This window comes from Rhododendron vialii, chromosome 6a (assembly GCF_030253575.1).
Source record: "Rhododendron vialii isolate Sample 1 chromosome 6a, ASM3025357v1".
Lineage (NCBI taxonomy): Eukaryota > Viridiplantae > Streptophyta > Magnoliopsida > Ericales > Ericaceae > Rhododendron > Rhododendron vialii.
The window spans coordinates 3391366-3410168 of NC_080562.1; the positions used below are offsets into that span (position 1 = coordinate 3391366).

At 38.6% G+C, this 18803-nt stretch overlaps 2 protein-coding genes and 1 long non-coding RNA gene across 5 annotated transcripts in view; 2 read left to right on the plus strand and 1 right to left on the minus strand.

Moving 5' to 3' along the window:
- LOC131330976 (thioredoxin H1-like) overlaps positions 1-9691 on the plus strand; it is a 40175-nt gene extending 30484 nt beyond the window's left edge. Inside the window, exons 2-4 of one of the 3 annotated variants that reach the window (XM_058364765.1) lie at positions 2158-2312; positions 4268-4390; positions 9390-9691. In XM_058364765.1, the coding sequence (XP_058220748.1) occupies positions 2220-2312; positions 4268-4390; positions 9390-9560 (387 nt within the window). In that variant the 5' untranslated portion in view covers positions 2158-2219 and the 3' untranslated portion in view covers positions 9561-9691. Of the gene's footprint in view, positions 1-2108; positions 2313-4267; positions 4391-4526; positions 4844-9389 lie in introns of those variants that run through there. The other 2 variants (XM_058364764.1, XM_058364766.1) reach the window with 2 other exon arrangements.
- LOC131330978 (uncharacterized) lies at positions 4984-8032 on the plus strand. Its single transcript, XR_009201288.1, has 2 exons — positions 4984-5792; positions 5913-8032. It is a non-coding gene; the product is annotated as an uncharacterized LOC131330978 (long non-coding RNA).
- Positions 9692-11194: 1503 nt separating the features above from the next.
- LOC131330967 (beta-galactosidase 3-like) lies at positions 11195-18083 on the minus strand. The gene is made up of 18 exons (XM_058364743.1): positions 17734-18083; positions 17527-17622; positions 17302-17414; positions 17014-17080; positions 16354-16446; positions 16023-16166; positions 15529-15617; positions 15309-15414; positions 15128-15215; positions 14654-14772; positions 14379-14543; positions 13761-13939; positions 13279-13388; positions 12922-13031; positions 12712-12822; positions 12142-12252; positions 11858-12060; positions 11195-11766 (listed from the first exon to the last, which is right to left on the minus strand). Exons 1-18 carry the CDS (start codon positions 17902-17904, stop codon positions 11652-11654), a joined length of 2190 nt encoding a protein of 729 aa, XP_058220726.1. The 5' UTR covers positions 17905-18083; the 3' UTR covers positions 11195-11651.
- Positions 18084-18803: the final 720 nt, after the last annotated feature.

Genomic DNA, 18803 nt, shown 5'->3' on the forward strand with positions numbered 1-18803 from the left:
GGTCATTTACTTATTTTTCCTACCAGTATTCAGATTTTCTATACCAAAAACACAATCAGACGGTAAACTTTTTTTTATAATCAAATGTTTGGGTTAGCTTATGCGCTTATTATTTAATTTTGGGATCATGCACGCACCGTTCACTAACGGAAGCTCCACTTGAAGCCGGAACAAATAATTTGTGACGTCTAACGATTTGATAGCACTTGAGAGGTTGAAATCTAATACGGATGGAACAAACTTCTAATTCCAAAACCTAGACAAGCCAGCCCCTGGGGTTGGCAATAAACTACTCTTGAAATTATGGTCCGTCGGTTTCGCCCCATTTCTCGTCCTATCCTATTAAAGTATGCCCAAAGGAAGGAATCAACCTTCAGCACCACTTGACATTAATGGTTTTGCCATGTGAACATGAAAAAACTAGGAGATGGCTTCCCAGCAATTTGGGAGCAAACTGCAGGGAGTGCAATTCTGCATTTTCAGTGCCCTTTTTGGGTCTCGCTCGATGATCGGAATCGTTCATGTGATAGAGCTCGACGAGTACTTTGACCATACCAAAAATCATGTTTGTCGAATTCCGATCAATATCCAATTGAAGCACATTTATATTCAAACAGAAGGGTTGAAGATGGGTTCAATCCAGTTTGCATGGTACACTTTTTCAAAGAGAAACGCGTTTCGATTGGATATCGATTGGAATCCGATTAATATGGTTTTGGTATGGTCAAAGTAATCGTCGAGCTTTATCATATGAGCGATTCCGATCATCAAACGAGGCCCGAAAAGGACACTGAAAATGCAAACTACAAGCAAGCCATCTCCAAAAACTAATAAATGTTTGTCTTTTATGAAATTATATGTTCAAATTTCACGGAGCCAAAACATTTCAAATCTTTGGCCATCGAAGGGTTTTTTTTCAATCTTTAATTTTAAGATTTAGAGTTAATTGAGGAGCTCGTAAACTAATCGTGACATCTAGTTATACTAAAAAAAAAAAAAAACCCACCACTTGACATATGCTGATACGTCACGATGCCAAAACGCGTCGAAACCCAAAAACAAAAGGGTAAATGTCACTGACACACCCTAGGGTTTGGCTTAATGACGAATATCCTCCCCATGTATGAGAAATAACAATGAACCCCTTGTGATTTCTATATGCATTTCAACAACACACCAATGGACAATTTCCTGTCCAAATACGTGATGGTATGAGTCGAAAGCGACTTGTATCTAAAAATTCACCATTTTTGATAGTATTAAAAAAAATACTTCTTCCGTCCCTTTATAAATGTTTCGTTTCGTAACTCCAACTTATTAAGAAAATATCATTATTACACCTTTCACATCAATTTTTATCTTTACTTTCCCTACTTATCATCAATGGAGACATCATCATTATATGTTTACTCACTAACTTTTCAAAATGGAATTTACTTTTAGGAGCAAAATAGAAAATGTATCAATTTTTACCCACTAACTTTACAAAATGGTCACTTATTAAAGGACAACCCAAAATAGAATACTGGACTTTAAAAAGAGGACAGAGAAAGTATAAAACTATCAGCTCTCACTGATTTTGAATCAAAAGGCTTTTTTATCCATAAAAGGAGCTGTTTTGATTAAAAATGCATAATTTACCAATAATATTCATTTTTTACTACTCGTAAGAACTTTTTCTTGGTAAAAAAGTATAAATTTATTAATTTTGAGTTTAAAAAATTTGAGAATTGATAGTTTCTTATTATTTACTCTATTATTGAGAAAGTAAATTTTTCAATATAAGACATTTTTAATTAATTCTATCACGTGTTTGGTCAGGCAATAGTTTGTTGATGTTTGGTAGAATGGTAGTTGGTTGGGTGTCGATGAAACAAACATCGAAACCACAAACACAAAGGGTTTGCAATATTTCTCATACATAAGGACGGTATCTGTCGTTAAGACAAATCCCAGGGGGTTTGACCGAAATTTACCCAAAACAAAAAGGAGAGTTGTTTTGCAACGCTTCCACTGGCATTCCCGTAATTAAAATCCAACTTCGATACGTTCTCGTCATTTGGCGCTTTTAGGGCTGGCTATAAATAGAGCCTCGCTCACAATCGTCAAATCACCGACTCGCGATAAGTATTTATCCTTCTTGGGTTTCAATTTACAACTTCTTTGCAAAATATTCTTCTTCGAGTGGAGATTACTTTTCGTGAATTTAGAGGGAAAATATGGCTGGTTCAGAGGAGGCACAAGTGATCGCGTGCCACACCGTCGATGGGTTTAACGAGCAGCTCCAGAAGGGCAATGACTCCAAGAAATTGGTATATTTTTTTTATTTTAATTTTCTCTGTTTTTTTTTTTTTTTAAATTTATGGATTTATTTATTTACTAGTCTTACTGTTATCGTAGCCGATTTCTGTTTTTGTTTGTTTCATCCCTTGTTTGACTCATGCCTGCTTCTTTGAATTGTTGAGTTTATGAATCTTTGACTTATTTAGTTAGATAAAAGAGATGAGGAACGGTGAAAAATGATGAGAAACGTAGGAAGATTTGATTTTTTATTGGTCTATTATAATTTTCGCAAAATCTCATCACTCTTGGATGGGATTTGGGGAGAAATCACAACCCTTTACTTTTTTCTTCCTTTCTCACAATCCCAAGGGCTAAAAAAAGTAAAGGTTCTATATTGGGTTTAGAGCATCTCCAATCTTACCCAAACTCTTTCCCAAAAAGGGTGTGAAAATTTTGAATCTTTCAATTATTTACCAAAGTAAAAGAGATGAGAAACAGTGAAAAAATGACGAGGAATACCCCCAAAAAAGTAAATGGTGTAGACATAATTTTTGTTTGATTAGGGCTAAACATGGGGTTACACCTATTACTTATGTTTTACTTGTTTCTCACCAAATCACTTAATCCAAACGAGTGATTTGGCTAGTGTTGAAGGTATAGATAATGAAGTTTTCTCTCTCTAACAGCTTAAGCTGTTAGATAAGTTGGTGAACCTCACTGCCTATCTAATATTAAAATATTTAAACGTGTTTACACTTATGGAGGAGAGCATGGCTACAAGTGATGGGCTGTGTTGAAAGTATAAATAATAAAGTTGTCTATCTCTCTAACAGCTTAAGCTTTTAGATAAAGTGGTGGTTAACAATCCCTAATCCTTTCTTTTCTTACGAGATCACCAGGTGTCCAGTTGTGATTCTTTGTTTCATATAATTGCTAGTTTTATTTCTGGTGTAAGTGAACTTTATTTCTGGTGTAAGTGAACGGGGTTTCATTTGGGTGTTCCGTTTTTTGAGATTGTTGTTGGCCTTCTACACGCACAAATAACTCAGTACTTGGCCCAAATTATTTGAGGATAACTTCTTCAACAAAATGTCTATTTGGCTGTCCTGAAAAATGTAGATCTTCTTCTGTGACTTTTCGAATCCTAAAATTATTGTCCTTGCTGAAAGCATGAAAACACCTGAACGTCCTTCCTTGTTTACTTTTTTATGATATTTTATTTTTGTAAATTATACAAGTTCACGAATGTTAAATTTTGATAATTAAAACGGACTAACGATTCTAGAATATCAACATATACCAACCAGTCGGTGTTGAAATGGTCTATACCAACCTTGTAAAGTAGGTTGATTTTGGGATTGCTATCTCATCTTTGTAGGCAGAAATCTTAGTTAGTTGGGTCAAAATCCTTCCTATGATGACACAAGATATGTTGTTATCTATTTAATACTGAAGAAAATATTTTTCGTGACAATAAATAGGATATCTTTCTTATTCCTTGATAAGATATGAAATTGATAAGTAGAAGTCCCTAGCAACTTTTATATGCTAAAACGGTTACATGAAAATTTATTTTTAGAATAAGAAAATTTTTCTACCAAACCAGCTCGTTTTTGAGATGGTCTAAACCACAAGAGTGCACTACCTGGTTGAATGACGTTCGAAGCATTTTTTTTTATTATAATAGGTCTTCATTCTTGTTACTTTTTGATAAATCATTCTTATTCTTTTAATTTCAAGTATACAGTTTCTTCTTTGTGAATTTTCATGGCCATGTAGTCCTCTCCTTCCACGATGTATATGTCTACTTACATGTGCTCACCTATGTCTCAAGCATTTTGTTTTGTCATTTGTGATGTATGCCGTTCTTTGCCCCGAAAGTAACCTTTTGATTTTGTGACGTGAGCCTGCTGGAATGGTTTGAAAGTTCGATACTTTTTGTCATTCACATCCCCTTAAGCCTAATTGCAAAAAGTTTTGATAGGTGGTGGTGGATTTCACCGCTTCATGGTGTGGACCGTGCCGTTTCATTGCCCCAATTTTTGCAGAGATGGCTAGGAATATGCCTCATATCATTTTCCTGAAGGTGGATGTTGATGAATTGGAGGTAAACCACATATCAAGCCCTTAATTGTGCCTTCAATTCTTTTGCCAACCTGATACTGCTAGATCATCTTTGGATTGCTGAAAGGACTAGTTGAAATTGTTGATCTCTAACTCGAAATCAATTTTTATCTGTGCAGTCTGTTGCTAAGGACTGGGCCGTCGAGGCGATGCCAACTTTTATTTTCATAAAAGAAGGCAAGTTGGTGGACAGGGTTGTGGGTGCGCAGAAAGAAGCATTGCAGATTGCTGTGGCAAAGCACAACACTCCAGTTGCTGTTACTGCTACTGCTTAAGTGTTTATGTTCGACCGTACTAGGACATGAATAAAGGTTGCACCGTCTGTGACTTGTGTTAATGAACCATATCTAAGTTTGAATGCTTGTGTATGAACTATGAAGCTAGTTGTATTCTACTCCATCTGGATTTAGATTTATGGAACCTCTCTGTTTCTATCTGGATTCTGCTGGTATATGGCTTTCTTGGTGAGAAGTTGACGAAATAGTTGTCATTTGGATTAGTAAATAAATTCGAAATGGATGGATTTTTATATGATTGGCTTCAATAGCCCCTTTTGCAAAGCAGGTGGGCTTTACTTTCAAGTGTTAATGCGCTGAGAATAATCTGTCGCCTCCTCATAAGCCTAGCCTAGGCCGCTAGGCGTGTGGTTTGGGAACATAGCTAATGCCTGTAGGATGTGTTGATGCCATGGGTATTTGTTCTTGGGAATTAAATACGCAGGAATCGCAATGTTGGAAGGGATATCATTTTAATGTACAGATTTGTTCCTTATTTGTATTCATTGAGCATTCTTTTTGGTAGAAAAATGATCTAAAGTTATTCTCAACTTCTTATAATAGAGGTTGGAATCTAAGATCACTGTACGTCCGTAACAGAAGGTGTGTTTCTACCCAGTTTGGGATTGTCATCCGCGGTTATATATGTCCGGTTCTAATACGGGGATTTCATTTCCTTCTCATCCATCCTCGAGATTCATGCAAATCCAGGCATATGAAAATCTATGAAACTGGAAAATTATGCGAAAATTATACTACTATTATCAAAATTCTATAATTTGAAGCACAATCTAAAACTACGATCCAAATTCTATATCCAGAGCCATGGTAAACACGCCTTTAATCGGCTACACGACAGAATGATTAAAACGTGTAGTTTGAGTTCGTTAACTCATCATTACAAAAACTATTCCTGAAGCTGATTGCTTGAAAACTAAAATGGAGCTCCCCTCCCTTTGAACCCTGCAATGTTGCATCCAAATTCCCTTTGGCGGCACCATTTGATCATAGTAATACTCTCCTTGTCGTTGCCTCTCTGCTTCACATCTCGCATAGCTTATTTACATTGATCATAATTAAGAATGTAAGAATGGAGAAACATTAGGGAGTGTTTGGGAGCCTACATTTTGACATTTTATTTTTAACTTTTTGATTTTTTGCTTTTTTGCTTTTTAATCAGAATGTAGTTTGAATCTAGTGGAGTGTTTGGAAGCCTACTTAAAAGTGTAGAAGCTGAATTCATTTCTCAAAAGAACCCATTTTTCGAAGGGTGGGGAGAGGAAATTCCAGCTTGGAAGCCTTACTTGTGTCCAGCTTAAGAGCGGACATGAGCAAGGCTTTTTGACTACATCAAGCGAAAATGGCTGATTTGGAAACCCAAAATTTCACCGACTTTCTTTCTTCCCTGCATGATTTCGCGTATGACTTTCTTTATAAATAGAGAGAGATGGAGTAGTATCATTCTTGAAGACTGGAGAGAGACCAACGGGTGCTAGTTTGGCGGCGATTGAAGAAGTGATACAGAGATCCAGCTGATGCCAGAAGATGTGTTGATGGAGATCCTGTCGAGGGTTCCTGTGAAATCCCTCCTCCGATTCAAATCAGTCTCCAAACACTGGTACTCTCTCATCCATAACCCTATCTTCATCTCCCTCCACCGCAACCGCGCCCAAAGCAACGACTGCGTCGTCGACGCCCAACAATTAGTCTTAAGGGGGAAGGTCTTAGACGACGCCGTGTTTTCCATGTACTTGGTGCCACCCGACGCCGTGTTTTCCATAACAACGACGACGACGTCGTCAAGGGGGCTGTCTTCCTCTTGGGTTGTCACAACGTCCTCATGTGTCTCGCCCATGACTTAACCTCCTCCATCGTCATATTCAACCCGGCTACGAGAGAATCCAGGCTACTCCCTCAACCCCTTTACGAATCAAAGCATAGGAGCTATTTGGGGTTTAGCTTTGATCCCAGGGCTAATGAATACGAGGTTGTTAGATTCTGCTCAAGCTTTGCGTTTATGCCGTTTGTTGCGTTCGATCAGCATCACCCTTCTCACCACACATCGTTTAAGTATAACACCTACCGCGGCGATCAGAAAGTTCAGATCTACCATCTGAGTACCGATTCCTGGGGAGAAACCGACGCGGCCGTGCCCAAAGATTTCCCTGACTGCCCGGAATGTGGTTGTTGCACGTCATTTGATGGAGTTTTCTACTGGGTTGGTCTGGGTTGGTCTTGATCGCGGTACTGGTGTTTCGGTAGTTAGTGCGTTCCGCATGTTTGAAGAGCTGTTCGAACGAGAACCCTTGCCCGACTGCATTTGCTCCCGATGTATGACTCAGCTTCGCGTTCTGCATGATTCCCTTGCCCTTGTTTTGTCTAAGTGGGACTTCCCAGGGATGGATGCAACCGTCCACATATGGTTAATGAATGAATGCGGAGTTGACAAGTGTTGGACTAAAAGATACAGTATTGGACCCCTCTCAGAATATCACAGCGTGTTGGGATCTCGGCCAAATGTCGAGGTTCTTTTGCGTTGCTGCAATAGCGGGATAGTGTCATACAACCTTAGTACTCATGAGATAAAAGAGTATGCTCATCAGTTATGCAAGGGGCTGGAATCGTGTGTAGAAGCAATGCAAGTTTTTCAATATGCATATAGCTTGATTTCAGTTAAGAGACGAGTTGATTAGGGTAAATTAGGTTGGAACTACAATTACTCATGCCTAATCAAGAAGGGGGAGGTGATAAGTGGTATGCATGGAAGTTTACTTGGAAGTCTTCTACTCAAGCACCTGTGAAATATAGGGCAATTTATTTAGGTTGCCAATTCGTCGAGAAGATTGAAGGGTTGGATTTTCATGGATTTGACAATGCACATATATCCATTTTCCTTTTTTCTCGTATTTCATTGGGTTTTCTTCCTATAGGCTATAGTACTTGACTGTGGCTTCATTGCTGAATTGGATCATTGGTTCCAACTTAGATTGAGAAGGAAGCACATTTGGTTAAAGTTTGAGGCATAAGATTTGCTACTCTCAATATATTTTGTTATTTTGCTATTGCTCTATTTGGTTGTGATTATTATCATGTGGAGAGTTGCACTATCCGTCCTCCCATCATGGCTTCTTTTTATACAACGGTGCCTTAAACTACAAAGTAGTGTGGCCTGGTTGTTGGCTACCCTTTGCTTCGTATGGTTTTTGAGAGAACCAAACAATAGGACATTTGATGGAGTGGTGGAGATGGTTTGTATTGTGAAGAGTTCCTTTCCCTCTATTGTTCATCATTTGCATGTTGCTTGTTTCAGTTTGTTGATTTTGTGGATTATGAGCATGTATCTTTTGGCATTTTATGTTACTCTTCTGCATTGCTTTTATTTGATTTCGAAAGTTTTGTTTTTCCTTCTTGGACACAATTGCATCATGTTGATGCTCTTCTACATATTTACGTGTAAAAACCAAGTTGGGTGGAAACATAGGGATGATGTTGCTCATTCACCGGTCAATTTCAACTGTTAGATAAAGTTTATGGTCACTCAACAATTCAATCTTCTCAATAATTACATACGTATATAAACATATAGACATGAAGTATGAAGAAAACTTGTATTAGTACACGCATGAAAAGGATACACAGGCCCGTAAGTACTCTTTATAGATCACAGAAGGACACTCTCAAGTTGCCACCTCGTGAATCAGTTACTTAGTGCACACTCCTGGAAACATATAACAGGATTACATAAGAGTAGTCGCTGCGTTGGATAAACCCAGTACTTTTCTAGAGTAGACAAGCTTGGATTATCAAGATTGGAAAATAGGACAATCAAGGGAGTTCAGGAGCCTAAAGAGTTCTTCTCTTTCTTTTTTATTTTATTTTATTCAATTGTTCTTTATTTTGTTGTGTAGCTAGGAATTAGGATATGGAGAAAGTAGCGTTGATGATGTCGTGGATTTTTTGCATTGGTGATTAGCTTTGGCCTATTTATGCTTTAGTCCTCCTTGTGTTGCGTTTACCTTTGTTTCGCAAGGCATTTTGCTTTTCGCCTCGCCTCTGGGCTTCATTGCCTTGATGCTTGCTAATATAGCATTTGCTAACAATGGCGCAATATGAGGATAGTTGCACGTAACTAGTATCAGTTGTTGATTTCGTGGATTCTTTGCATACGTGTATCTTTTGGCGTTTTATATTATACTCTTCTGCATTGCTTTTAAATTTTGAAAGTTTTGTTTTTCCTTTTTGGTTGCATTACATTGATGCATGGTCTTCAGCATATTTATGTGTGTAAACCAAATTGACTAGAAACATATGGATGAGGTTGCTCCTTCACCGGTCAATTTCAACTGATACTTTTTGTCATTCATATCCCCCCTTAAGCCTAATTGCAAAAAATTTCGATAGGTGGTGGTGGATTTCACAGCTTCATGGCGTTGGACCGTGCCGTTTAATTGCCCCGATTCTCACAGAGATGGCTAGGAAGATGCTTCATGGTGGTGATACTGCTGGATTATCTTTGGATTGCTGAAATGACTAGTTGAAAGTGATGATTCTTCATCTCGACCGGATCAAAGGAGGATCCTTTAACGGGACTTCTTCGATAAACACAACTGAGATTCAAACTCCACCACCAATCTTTCAATCTTTTTATCTGCAGGGAGACTTTGAGCCTTTGATTTCTAACTTGAAATCAATATTTTCTCTGTACAGTCTGTTGCTAAGGACTGGGCCGTCGAGGCAATGCCAACTTTTATTTTCATTAAAGAAGGCAAGTTGGTGGACAGGATTGTGGGTGCGCAGAAAGAAGCATTAGAGATTGCTGTGGCAAAGCACGACACTCCCGTTGGTGTTACTGCTACTGCTAACTTGAGACATGAATGAACGTTGCACCGTTTTTGACTTGTTTTAATGAACTATATCTAAGTTTGAATGCTTGTACGAAACTAGTTGTATTCTACTCCATCTGGATGTAGATTTATGGAACCTCTGTGTTTCTAATTGCATTTTGCCGGCCACTACTTGAACCAACATGTTTAGCTTGTCGCTAGCGACTCTATTTCAACGGTAGTGTTGTCTACCACTACGTGAAGCAACATGTTTAGCTTGTTGCATCATGTTGTGATACTCCAGTGCCATATTTTGGGTCATCGCCATCTCATCTTCATTGGAAGTTTCCAATGAAGATGAAGATGCAAAAATTTTTTCAGTGAGAATAATTTTTTATTTTTTTTTGTAACTTATTCATTGTAGAGAATAAGTGAATGTTAATGGTGTATATTCAGAAGAAACATATTTTGGAGTTTTTTATTTATAGAGATGAGAGATGATAGGTGGAGAAGGGTAGGTGGAGGGAGAATGGTAGATGGAGCTAGTTGGTGAAAGTTAGTCAGGAAAATGATACAGGAGAATTATTGAAAAAAATGGCCCTGCACTATTGGTCTTACCATTGTCATTTTTTTTTTGCCAAATGACACTATTCATGGCCATTTTATGGAAAATGGCTTAAACCATTAGACTTGCTCTAAAATTAGATTCAGAATTTGGGTTTGTGCTTTTGGGACCAAATTTTGGATTCTTAGTTATTTAAAATTTGAATGTTACCATTTTGCAGTAAAAATTACTAGCTTTTGCAACAACATATCACCTGTATAGTAAACACACATTTTTCTCTTTTACTACTACTAAAAAAATTCAATAATTTGAAGCACAATCTAAAACTACGATCCAAATTCTAAATCCAGAGCTTTAGAATGATTAAAAGGTGTAGTTTGAGTTTGTTAACCCATCATTACAAAAACTATTCCCGAAGCTGATTGCTTGAAAACGAAAATGGAGCTCCCCACCCTTTGAACCCTGCAATATTGCATCCAGATTCCCTTTCGCGGCACCATTTGATCGTAGTAATATCTACTTCTTGTTGCCTTTCTGCTTCACGTCTCGTATAGCTTATTTACATTTATCAGAATTGAGAATGTTAGAATGGAGTGACATTGGTGTAGAAGCTGAATTCAATTTTCAGAAGAACCAATTTTTCTATGGGTGGCCGAGAGTAAATTCAACCTTACCCTCTCAAAAGCCTTATTCACATCCAGCGGCGCTTAAGAGCGGCCACATATTTGTGGCCTGTTATGTGACTGGAGATTTGGTTTGTGAATTCACTTGCAAGCAATGAGATCAGACGACTAGGCACAAAAGCATTCTGAGATGGGGATATGTATGATGGCAAAATGTGCTTAATCCGGTTTGCCAATGTTTCGGATACGGTCTTCTTGTAGATGACATTACACAGGCTAATCGATCTGAAATCGCTTGGGCTTGTGGGGGAAGGGACTTTGGGGGTTAGAATGAGGTACGAGAAATTGATTTCCTGCAGTAAGTTGTAAAACCGAGAAAGCCATTGGGACCCGAAGCTTTTGCTCCCCCGATTTGGAAAGCAGCCTTTTTGACTTCTTCAAGTGAAAATGGCCGATTGAGCCAGGATGAGCGGCCACCATTACACAAACTATTCCCGATTCAAAAAAATGCACTAAAATTTTGTATTTCTCTATCTATGATTTGTCTTTTTCTAATATTGTCTGCAATGAAACCATTCGTACAAAGAACAAATAAAAGAAAATCCACTTAAATCTGTGAGTAAGTACATAATGTAAACCAAACCAAAATTTAATTAGAGCCTTAAGTACCAATCAATTGGGGTAAGCAGATAATATAGCCCATCAAATTAAAATAAACCAAACCTAACAGATATTCAACCTCCCTATCGAAAAAATTTCTATATGTTTCTGTTATCGCTTAGAAAAAATGTTGGAGCCGCCCGTGGCAATGTCAGCAACCAGATTCAATTTCACGGCATCCTGTGATCACAGTGATATCACCTTGTAGTTGCCTTTCTGCTTCACATCTCGCCGCAGCTTACAATCAAGTGCAATCACAGTGGTACCCTCCTGGCTTCTTCTCCATTTACAGGCCTTGCTAAGTACTACTTGTTCTTTTCACAAGTGCGATCTTGAAAACATCGCCAAAAAGTTCCTCAAAAATGACCAACAAGTTTTGCGTTGGCTGCAACCAAGACCTGGGAACGTGATACCTGATAAAACCCAAATGTTTGGAAAATAGCTTGTCAGAATGTCTGTTGAAAACCGAACTTTGTGTTGCAATTTATTCTGCAGAATGTTTACCATCTCTGAGTTGGTTTACCACAACCGCTTAGGCAGTCTGTTTTTTTGTACGTTCCAACATAGCTGCAAGTACTACAGTTGCCTTGGGCATAAACAGGCCAATATCTCCCTATGCTTTGTCCATTGATCCACGCTTGGCCCTTTCCCATACTAAGCATATCCAACGCTAATGGCTCGTCTCCTTCTGGTGCATCGAAATAAGCCTGCGAGTACCAAGCCAAGTTACTCTTTTTGTTGAACTAGTTTCTATTAAAACTTCTTTAACTCACTTCTCATTTTCTTACCCTATACCATGTCAGAGGATTCTGGCCCTGGGAAGATAACCCCTGAGTCCACTCAACTGATGAGACTTTGTTTGGAGATGCCAAATCCATTGCCTCACCTTTCATGCCAACCTGTTTTAAGAGAGAGAGAGCACAAAGAGTATTGGACAGTGAACCAAACACACGCAGAAACATGGAGAAGACTTGAACCAACACATAGAGGAGGCAATAAACAAAAGCTTTGTTTGGTTCGGGTTTTGAAGGAGGTTTTTGGGGTAATGAGTGGAGTTAGATAGATAGAGAAATGAGAGTAACAATTGGATAGAAAACTTATTAGGGCTGTGCGCAGAGAGAGGGGTTGGTTCTAGAGACCCAAAGCGAAAGATTTTGTGGTTGGCGAGTGGCGACATTTGACAATGTTCTTGAATGAGGAAAGAAGGTATAATGAGGGCATCTGGGGGTAGTAATACTACATAGTTCTAGGGTTTACATACAACAATGACTAATGATCATGATTCACAAACGCAACAGAAAGAGTTTAAAATGTCTCAAATCAATGGAACCTCCCAAAGAGTAGTGATATTAGCTGACCTTGTAAGTCCATTTCTGCCATGTTAAGACCGTGGTTCCTTGGTCTAAACCAGACAGCGTCACTGGCCCAAGGATTCCCTCTGGCCATGTTTCGTAGTGCAACCCAATGTTCTAAAACACGAGAATAATACATAGAAAATTAAAACAATGTTGCACAAAAACGAAGAAGATAAAAAAGCTACCTAGATAGTGTAATATGCAGAGACTAACCGGCAATCCCATTGCTATGCTGAGCAGCGCTATGTTATTCATTCCAGCAGTCAGATTGACTGGTGTAGTAAACTTGAACATCATGTCGTTCCGGCTACCATAGGCTGAACCTGCAAACCAAACCAAATTGAGCCTTATTTTACATTCCTTTGGGATTTTACGTCAGTACTTTTTCCATTCCACAATGTCAGGGGCGATATGTCCAATGAAATTTTAAGAGAAGTCATATCCTCCATAAATAAGGGTCAAGACATTGCAGGTGAGGATTAGACATGAGTTGTGCAAACAACGAAACAAACTCACTCCAAAAAAAAAAAAAATTTGAAATTTGCTTGAGGTAGGCTATCCGAATATTACCTGAAAGCTTTCCGTTTATAAAGACATGAGCGGCGTCGCCATTTGACACCATGTATAGTGTGGGCCATTTTCCTCCATTCAGAAATGACTCTGATGGACTGATATAAACACTGAATTGGAGAGCAAATCAGAAAGTTTAGAATGCGTGTTGTGAAGGGGTTTATGTTGGATTATAAGCTCTTAATTCTAAGTAGGAAACTCAATTGAGTTAGAATATCAGTAGGTTGACATGGCTACAAATAGTCAAATACAGTTGACATTTCCCCAAACCACCAGTAGGGTGGCTCTACCATTTTCCACCTCTCTTTTCAACCTTTAGCAGAACCGATCAGTCATATATACTTAGTGCATGGTTAAGCAAAAAAAGAAGACGATATATATCAGTGCATGACTTCCAAGACGGCAGACTCCAGATATTCTACGAATTTCAAAATTTGGACCCCAAAGAAAATCTCCATTTATGCCGAAGAGGTTAGACTCACCTTGTCATGTACCATAGGTAATCGCTGGTATCTCTAGTAATATTTATCTGTTCGAAGAGTCCTATTGCCGTTAATGTCGAACTCTCCTCCAAGGAAGAAATGTCTTCACCGTAAGTCTCCCACGAGTGGATCGCAGAGTTTGTAGGCACCATTTGTATTTGTGAAGTTTTAGTCCGCACCTTAGTGATCAGAACATGATAATATGATTAACTTCATTCTAAAGAAACAGAAGAATGTACAGGATGTTAGTTATTGTCTCGGAAACAGAAAGAATGATTGTTTCGTTTCTGTATTGCACTCGGATGTGTGCAATAGACAATATCTAAAAATCTGAAAAAGATTCTTTTCGGTGTTTCTTATAACATGGGTTGTTCTCGGAAAAATTTAAACTAGTTTTCAACGATTCACCAAACAAGTTTCAAGTGCTTCTGAAGAATGAAACAAGAAATATAAGAATGAAAAATTATACTACCAAACAGGCACTATACTTTTTGAAATGGCAGTACATAGCCTTATGGGGTTTGTAATTAAATTCTTTTGAAGGAAGAACAGTACTTCAGAGTGAAAAAAATTGGTGTTGAAGCACACTGCAGTAAACCTTACTAAGCTGTCACTTACTTCTGCAGTGTTAAAGACTGGAGCGCTGCCGCAATTGGGAAGGATGCTTATGGACCAAGGAGGCAACTTATACTTCTTGTTATAGAACTTAACTTGAGCGGCAGACTTGGTGTCACTATTTGAGAGGAAAGCTGAACAAAATCCTTGTCCAGAAAACACATGAGCCTACAAAAGGGTAGTTGCGGTTCAAAAAAAAAAAACAAAAGGGTAGTTGCTTTGATAATCATCGGAGATGGAAGTTTATCATGGAATCTGAAATTAGAAAAAAGGCTTACCTGCTGGGCTGGTCCTAATTTAGTTACGTTAGGATCTGAAGAAACTAATGCCTGTTCGCATTGTTTAATAGCGCGATGGAGCTCTTTCAGATGGCCGTATTTAGGATCCCTGATCAAACCTGAAAGAAAACAAGGTCGTTTCTTACCAAGTTTAAGATTGCGTTTGGGTTATGGATTTGGAATGAATGGATTTGGTATCACAAACAAAAGAAGTATGACCTTCAAACCAATTTTTGTAGTTTAGGTCTATGTTTCCAGAGCAGATTTGAGAGAATATGGTTGGAGAATTCAGCATCAAAATTCAGATAAATCATGCAGTGACTTAATACTGAGACAGCTTGGGGAAATGCAGTCATGATAGATAGTGAAAATTTTCAACAACTTGGTAATCGAGGAATTTTCCAAGTCGTTCTTAATTTTATTGACCACATGTTGATTGCTAAAAGCCTAAAACAAGCCGAGTCTCGGTCTCACCATATTCATCAATCGGAGCATCATAGTCATAACTGGTTGTAATGAAAGGGCCGCCAGCAGTTCTCCCAAAGTTTGTTCCTCCATGATACTATAGCAGTAAGAACAGGATCTCGATTCATCAAACTAAGCTACAATATTGCTGAATGTGATTGAAGTGGGTGAGTTGAACTGACAAACTAACCATGTAATAGTTAACAAATGAGCCACCCCTCAGGATGAAACGAGCAACTGCAAATGCCAAGTCTCTAACCGGTCGCTTGTGAATCGGCCCACCAAATTCTGTGAACCTTCACATTACAGCCAAGAGAAACTGAGTTATTTTTTAAGAACATATTTATTGTAGAGAGACGAATTGAGAGAGTGAAATACTTGAAGAATTGTTAAAAAAAGGGAATACTTACCAGCCACTCCAAGCCTCAGTCCACATAATAGGCTTGTAAGGTTTGTTTGGAGAAAAAGTGTCACAGTAAAAACCATTGAACGTATTTATCTGTCGTCAATAAAAGGAAACAATAAATAAATAAATAAATTTCCTTTAGTTGAGTGCTAAACTGAGTTCATACATCGAGGATGAGAGGATTTGGATTTTTCAAATTCGACAAATTTATGTCGACACTACTAACTGAAGCAGGAAATAGATCTCCCAAGTTAAATACGAGCAATAGAATACCCAAGTTGGAAGAAACTACTGGCTTAACGATGCATGCAACCCATGAAACAATAAAGGAACAAATGTCGGGAACACTCGGTTCCATTCTCACCAAATCTTAGCATTTCTTTATGAGATTTGGAATTGTGCAAATAAGTTTCTCACTTGACTTACAAACCAAATTTGAGAGTTTTATCTTTCTCGTCATTTCTTATCATTTCACGCCAAACTGCTACTACAACTCACCACGGGGTCAGGGGCATCAGGTTGCTTGCACATCACCCATGGGACGCCGGTGTCTAGTCCAACAGCCATACTTGCAGTCCAATTCATGTATGCTTGACCAGGTGCTCCCAGCAACTTCTCTACTCCACCGTACTCATTCTCGATCTAAATATACAAGATGAAAGGCAGTCGAACATCATAATTTGGAAAATCTACCAGTGTTTGAAAGCCAATAAGTCTGACATTTTTTCCCTTCTCACTTGGTAGAAAAGCTAAAAGATTCTATCAAATGTCAGCCAAATTTTGCAAAATGAACTCTATAAAAAAAAAGCTAAAGAAAACTCATATATACCTGAGACAGAATGATGGGACCGCCCTGGGACTCGAACAGGTTTCTTTTCTTCATCATTGCGACGATTTTCTGGGTGAACTTTTGCATTGCCGCCTTCAAATTAAGAAGTTGGAGCTCAAAAATAAGAACTACAACATTATATCTTTCCTACCAAACAGTTCAATACTTGGGTCTAGTTGCTGATAAGCGAATCAAGCTACTCGTGTTCGAGCTTGTGTTTGACCAAGTAAGAGCTCGCTCACAGTCCAAATAAAGCCAGCTTGAACATTTTTTTAAAGCTTATTAAGCTTGAAAGCAAACTATTAGTCCGCCTATAATGTTCGAAAAATTCAATCTGCTCAAGATTGCTCATGATCAGCTTGATTGAAGCCTGTTCAAGATCCACTCGCCAAATAAACAAGCCAAGCTGAAGCATATTTTTGGAAGTCCTCAGGTCTTCAAATCAAGCTTGAACAATTCACTGTTCTGCTTGCCTGACTCATTTATCAGCCCTACTCTCAACGAACATTACTTACCTCCTCCCCCAACCCAACAAAACACATAGAAAGAAAATGGAAAGAGAAAAGTGTGTGCTTTTTCAAAATTTCCTCTGTGGTGTGCTTTTTCAGTGTTAGAAATGAGGAGCATAAAAAAAGATAGGGAGTGGACGGAAGGAGAGACCATGAAAGGCGCATTATCTGTTCTGAAGCTGATGCCCGGGACAAAGTGCAACCACACGGGAAATCCTCTGCAAAAATAAAAAAGGGAAATCATCGAAGATGAAGTACACAAAAACCCATCCAACATTCGTTTTCTAAATTGAAAGGCCGGAAGGCCGGGCCTTTCAATTGCATGGAAAGGATGGGAAAATCTATTTGTAACATTCCTGACAACTGAACGAAGCCAAAAAGAAAAGAACAGGACATAAAAGTAGGCACAGCAAGTACCATAGAAAGAGTAAATGATTACCCAAAATTCCATTCTGCACAAACGTAAGGCCCAATGCGGAGCATCACATAGAGCCCAAGTTTCTGCGCCGTCTTCACGAAATGTACAAGGTCGTAGCGTCCCTCAAAATTGTACTGAACAAGTTAAATGCTAACAAATTAGAATGCTGTGACATTGCTGAAGTAAAATGAGCTCAAAAACAGAAATAAAGGAAGAGAAAATGGAGATCAAAATGAAGAGACCCACATTGCCAGGGGAAGGTTCATGGCCACTCCAAAACACATAGGTATCTATAACGTCTATACCCCCATCTTTAGCCTTTTGCATAAGATCTTCCCACATCTGCAAAATACCCATTTCACCATTAACAATGTATACATGAAGAAGAATTTATTTGCTCAATATTTGCAAAAATGAGAAACAAAAAAGAATTTGATTTTGTTGGAATGGTACATCAGGGGTACTTCTGGGGTAATGTATGGAGCCAGAGATGAGGATTCTTCTTTGCCCATTGATGATGATAGCCTTGTTATCGTAGGTCACGGTGCACTGGACTAGCTCAGTTCCCAGTAACAGAGCTGTGCTCAGAAAAAGAATGAACAGCTTGGAGACTGAGTTCTCCATTCTCTCTCTCTCTCTCTGTTCTGAAGATGGGTAGGTGAGAGAAAGCCAAGAGAGGGAGGGAGGAATGCGAGGAGGAAGAGAGAGAGAACACTAGGGGATGAAATACTACTGCTGCTGCCAGTGCCACTCTGTAACCATGTTATTTGGGTGCTTCTTCCCCGGCTTCTTTCCCATGTTGGAGTCTAGCAGCTTACTGTTTTAGGCTGTTAGCACAAATGTATAACTAATAGTAAAATAATGTGAGCTCAGAAGTGGAATGGTAGAGGCAATTTTTTTTTGTGCGTGTGTCTTCATGAGGTAGCTAGAGCCATTTCAATGCTTTCGAGATTTGCAAGCTCCGGAAAAGTCCCGTATTATATACAGATTGCCAAAAGAGATGATTGAGAGCCGCAGTAAAAAGCGAATATTAAGTGCGGAAGCAAAGGTCCTATCGAAATACTATGCGACTTAGGTTCCAACTTTTTTTTTTTCTAATTAAGAGCGGAAGCGAAGGTCCACATTGTGATTTTCACTTATAGGTTCCAACTTTTTTTCCTAATTAAGTCCCAAAGAGGAATCTGGGTACTAGCACATCCATGCCCAAGAGTAGAGTATTGAAGGGAAAGGCACTCGCACTCGCACGCTCGCATTGAACAGTGATTTAGGCTCCACACATAATGTATACAGTGAGATGCGGGATCATACCTGGAAAGAAAGAAAGCTAGTAGAATTGTAGTTAAGTGCGTGGACTCCATGTGTAATGCGATTGTGTGTACAAGTATTGAGTATTTTTTTTATTTATTTTATAGCTTTTCGTCATAATTTTTGAGATTATTTGTCTCAGTGGCCATAAAAGTATAAACGCATTGACCGAAAGCGAAAAAAGTTGGACAAAACCGAAGACTAAAATACTAGCTTCT

Excerpts from the sequence above, each read along its gene's own strand:
- LOC131330967 (XM_058364743.1), bottom strand. The coding sequence starts at position 17,904 with ATGGAGAACTCAGTCTCCAAGCTGTTCATTCTTTTTCTGAGCACAGCT. Across the intron at positions 14,773-15,127 it reads TGCTCCGATTGATGAATATG|GTTTGATCAGGGATCCTAAA; the intron begins GTGAGACCGAGA and ends GTTTTCTTTCAG. Across the intron at positions 13,032-13,278 it reads TATAAACGGAAAGCTTTCAG|GTTCAGCCTATGGTAGCCGG; the intron begins GTAATATTCGGA and ends TTTGGTTTGCAG.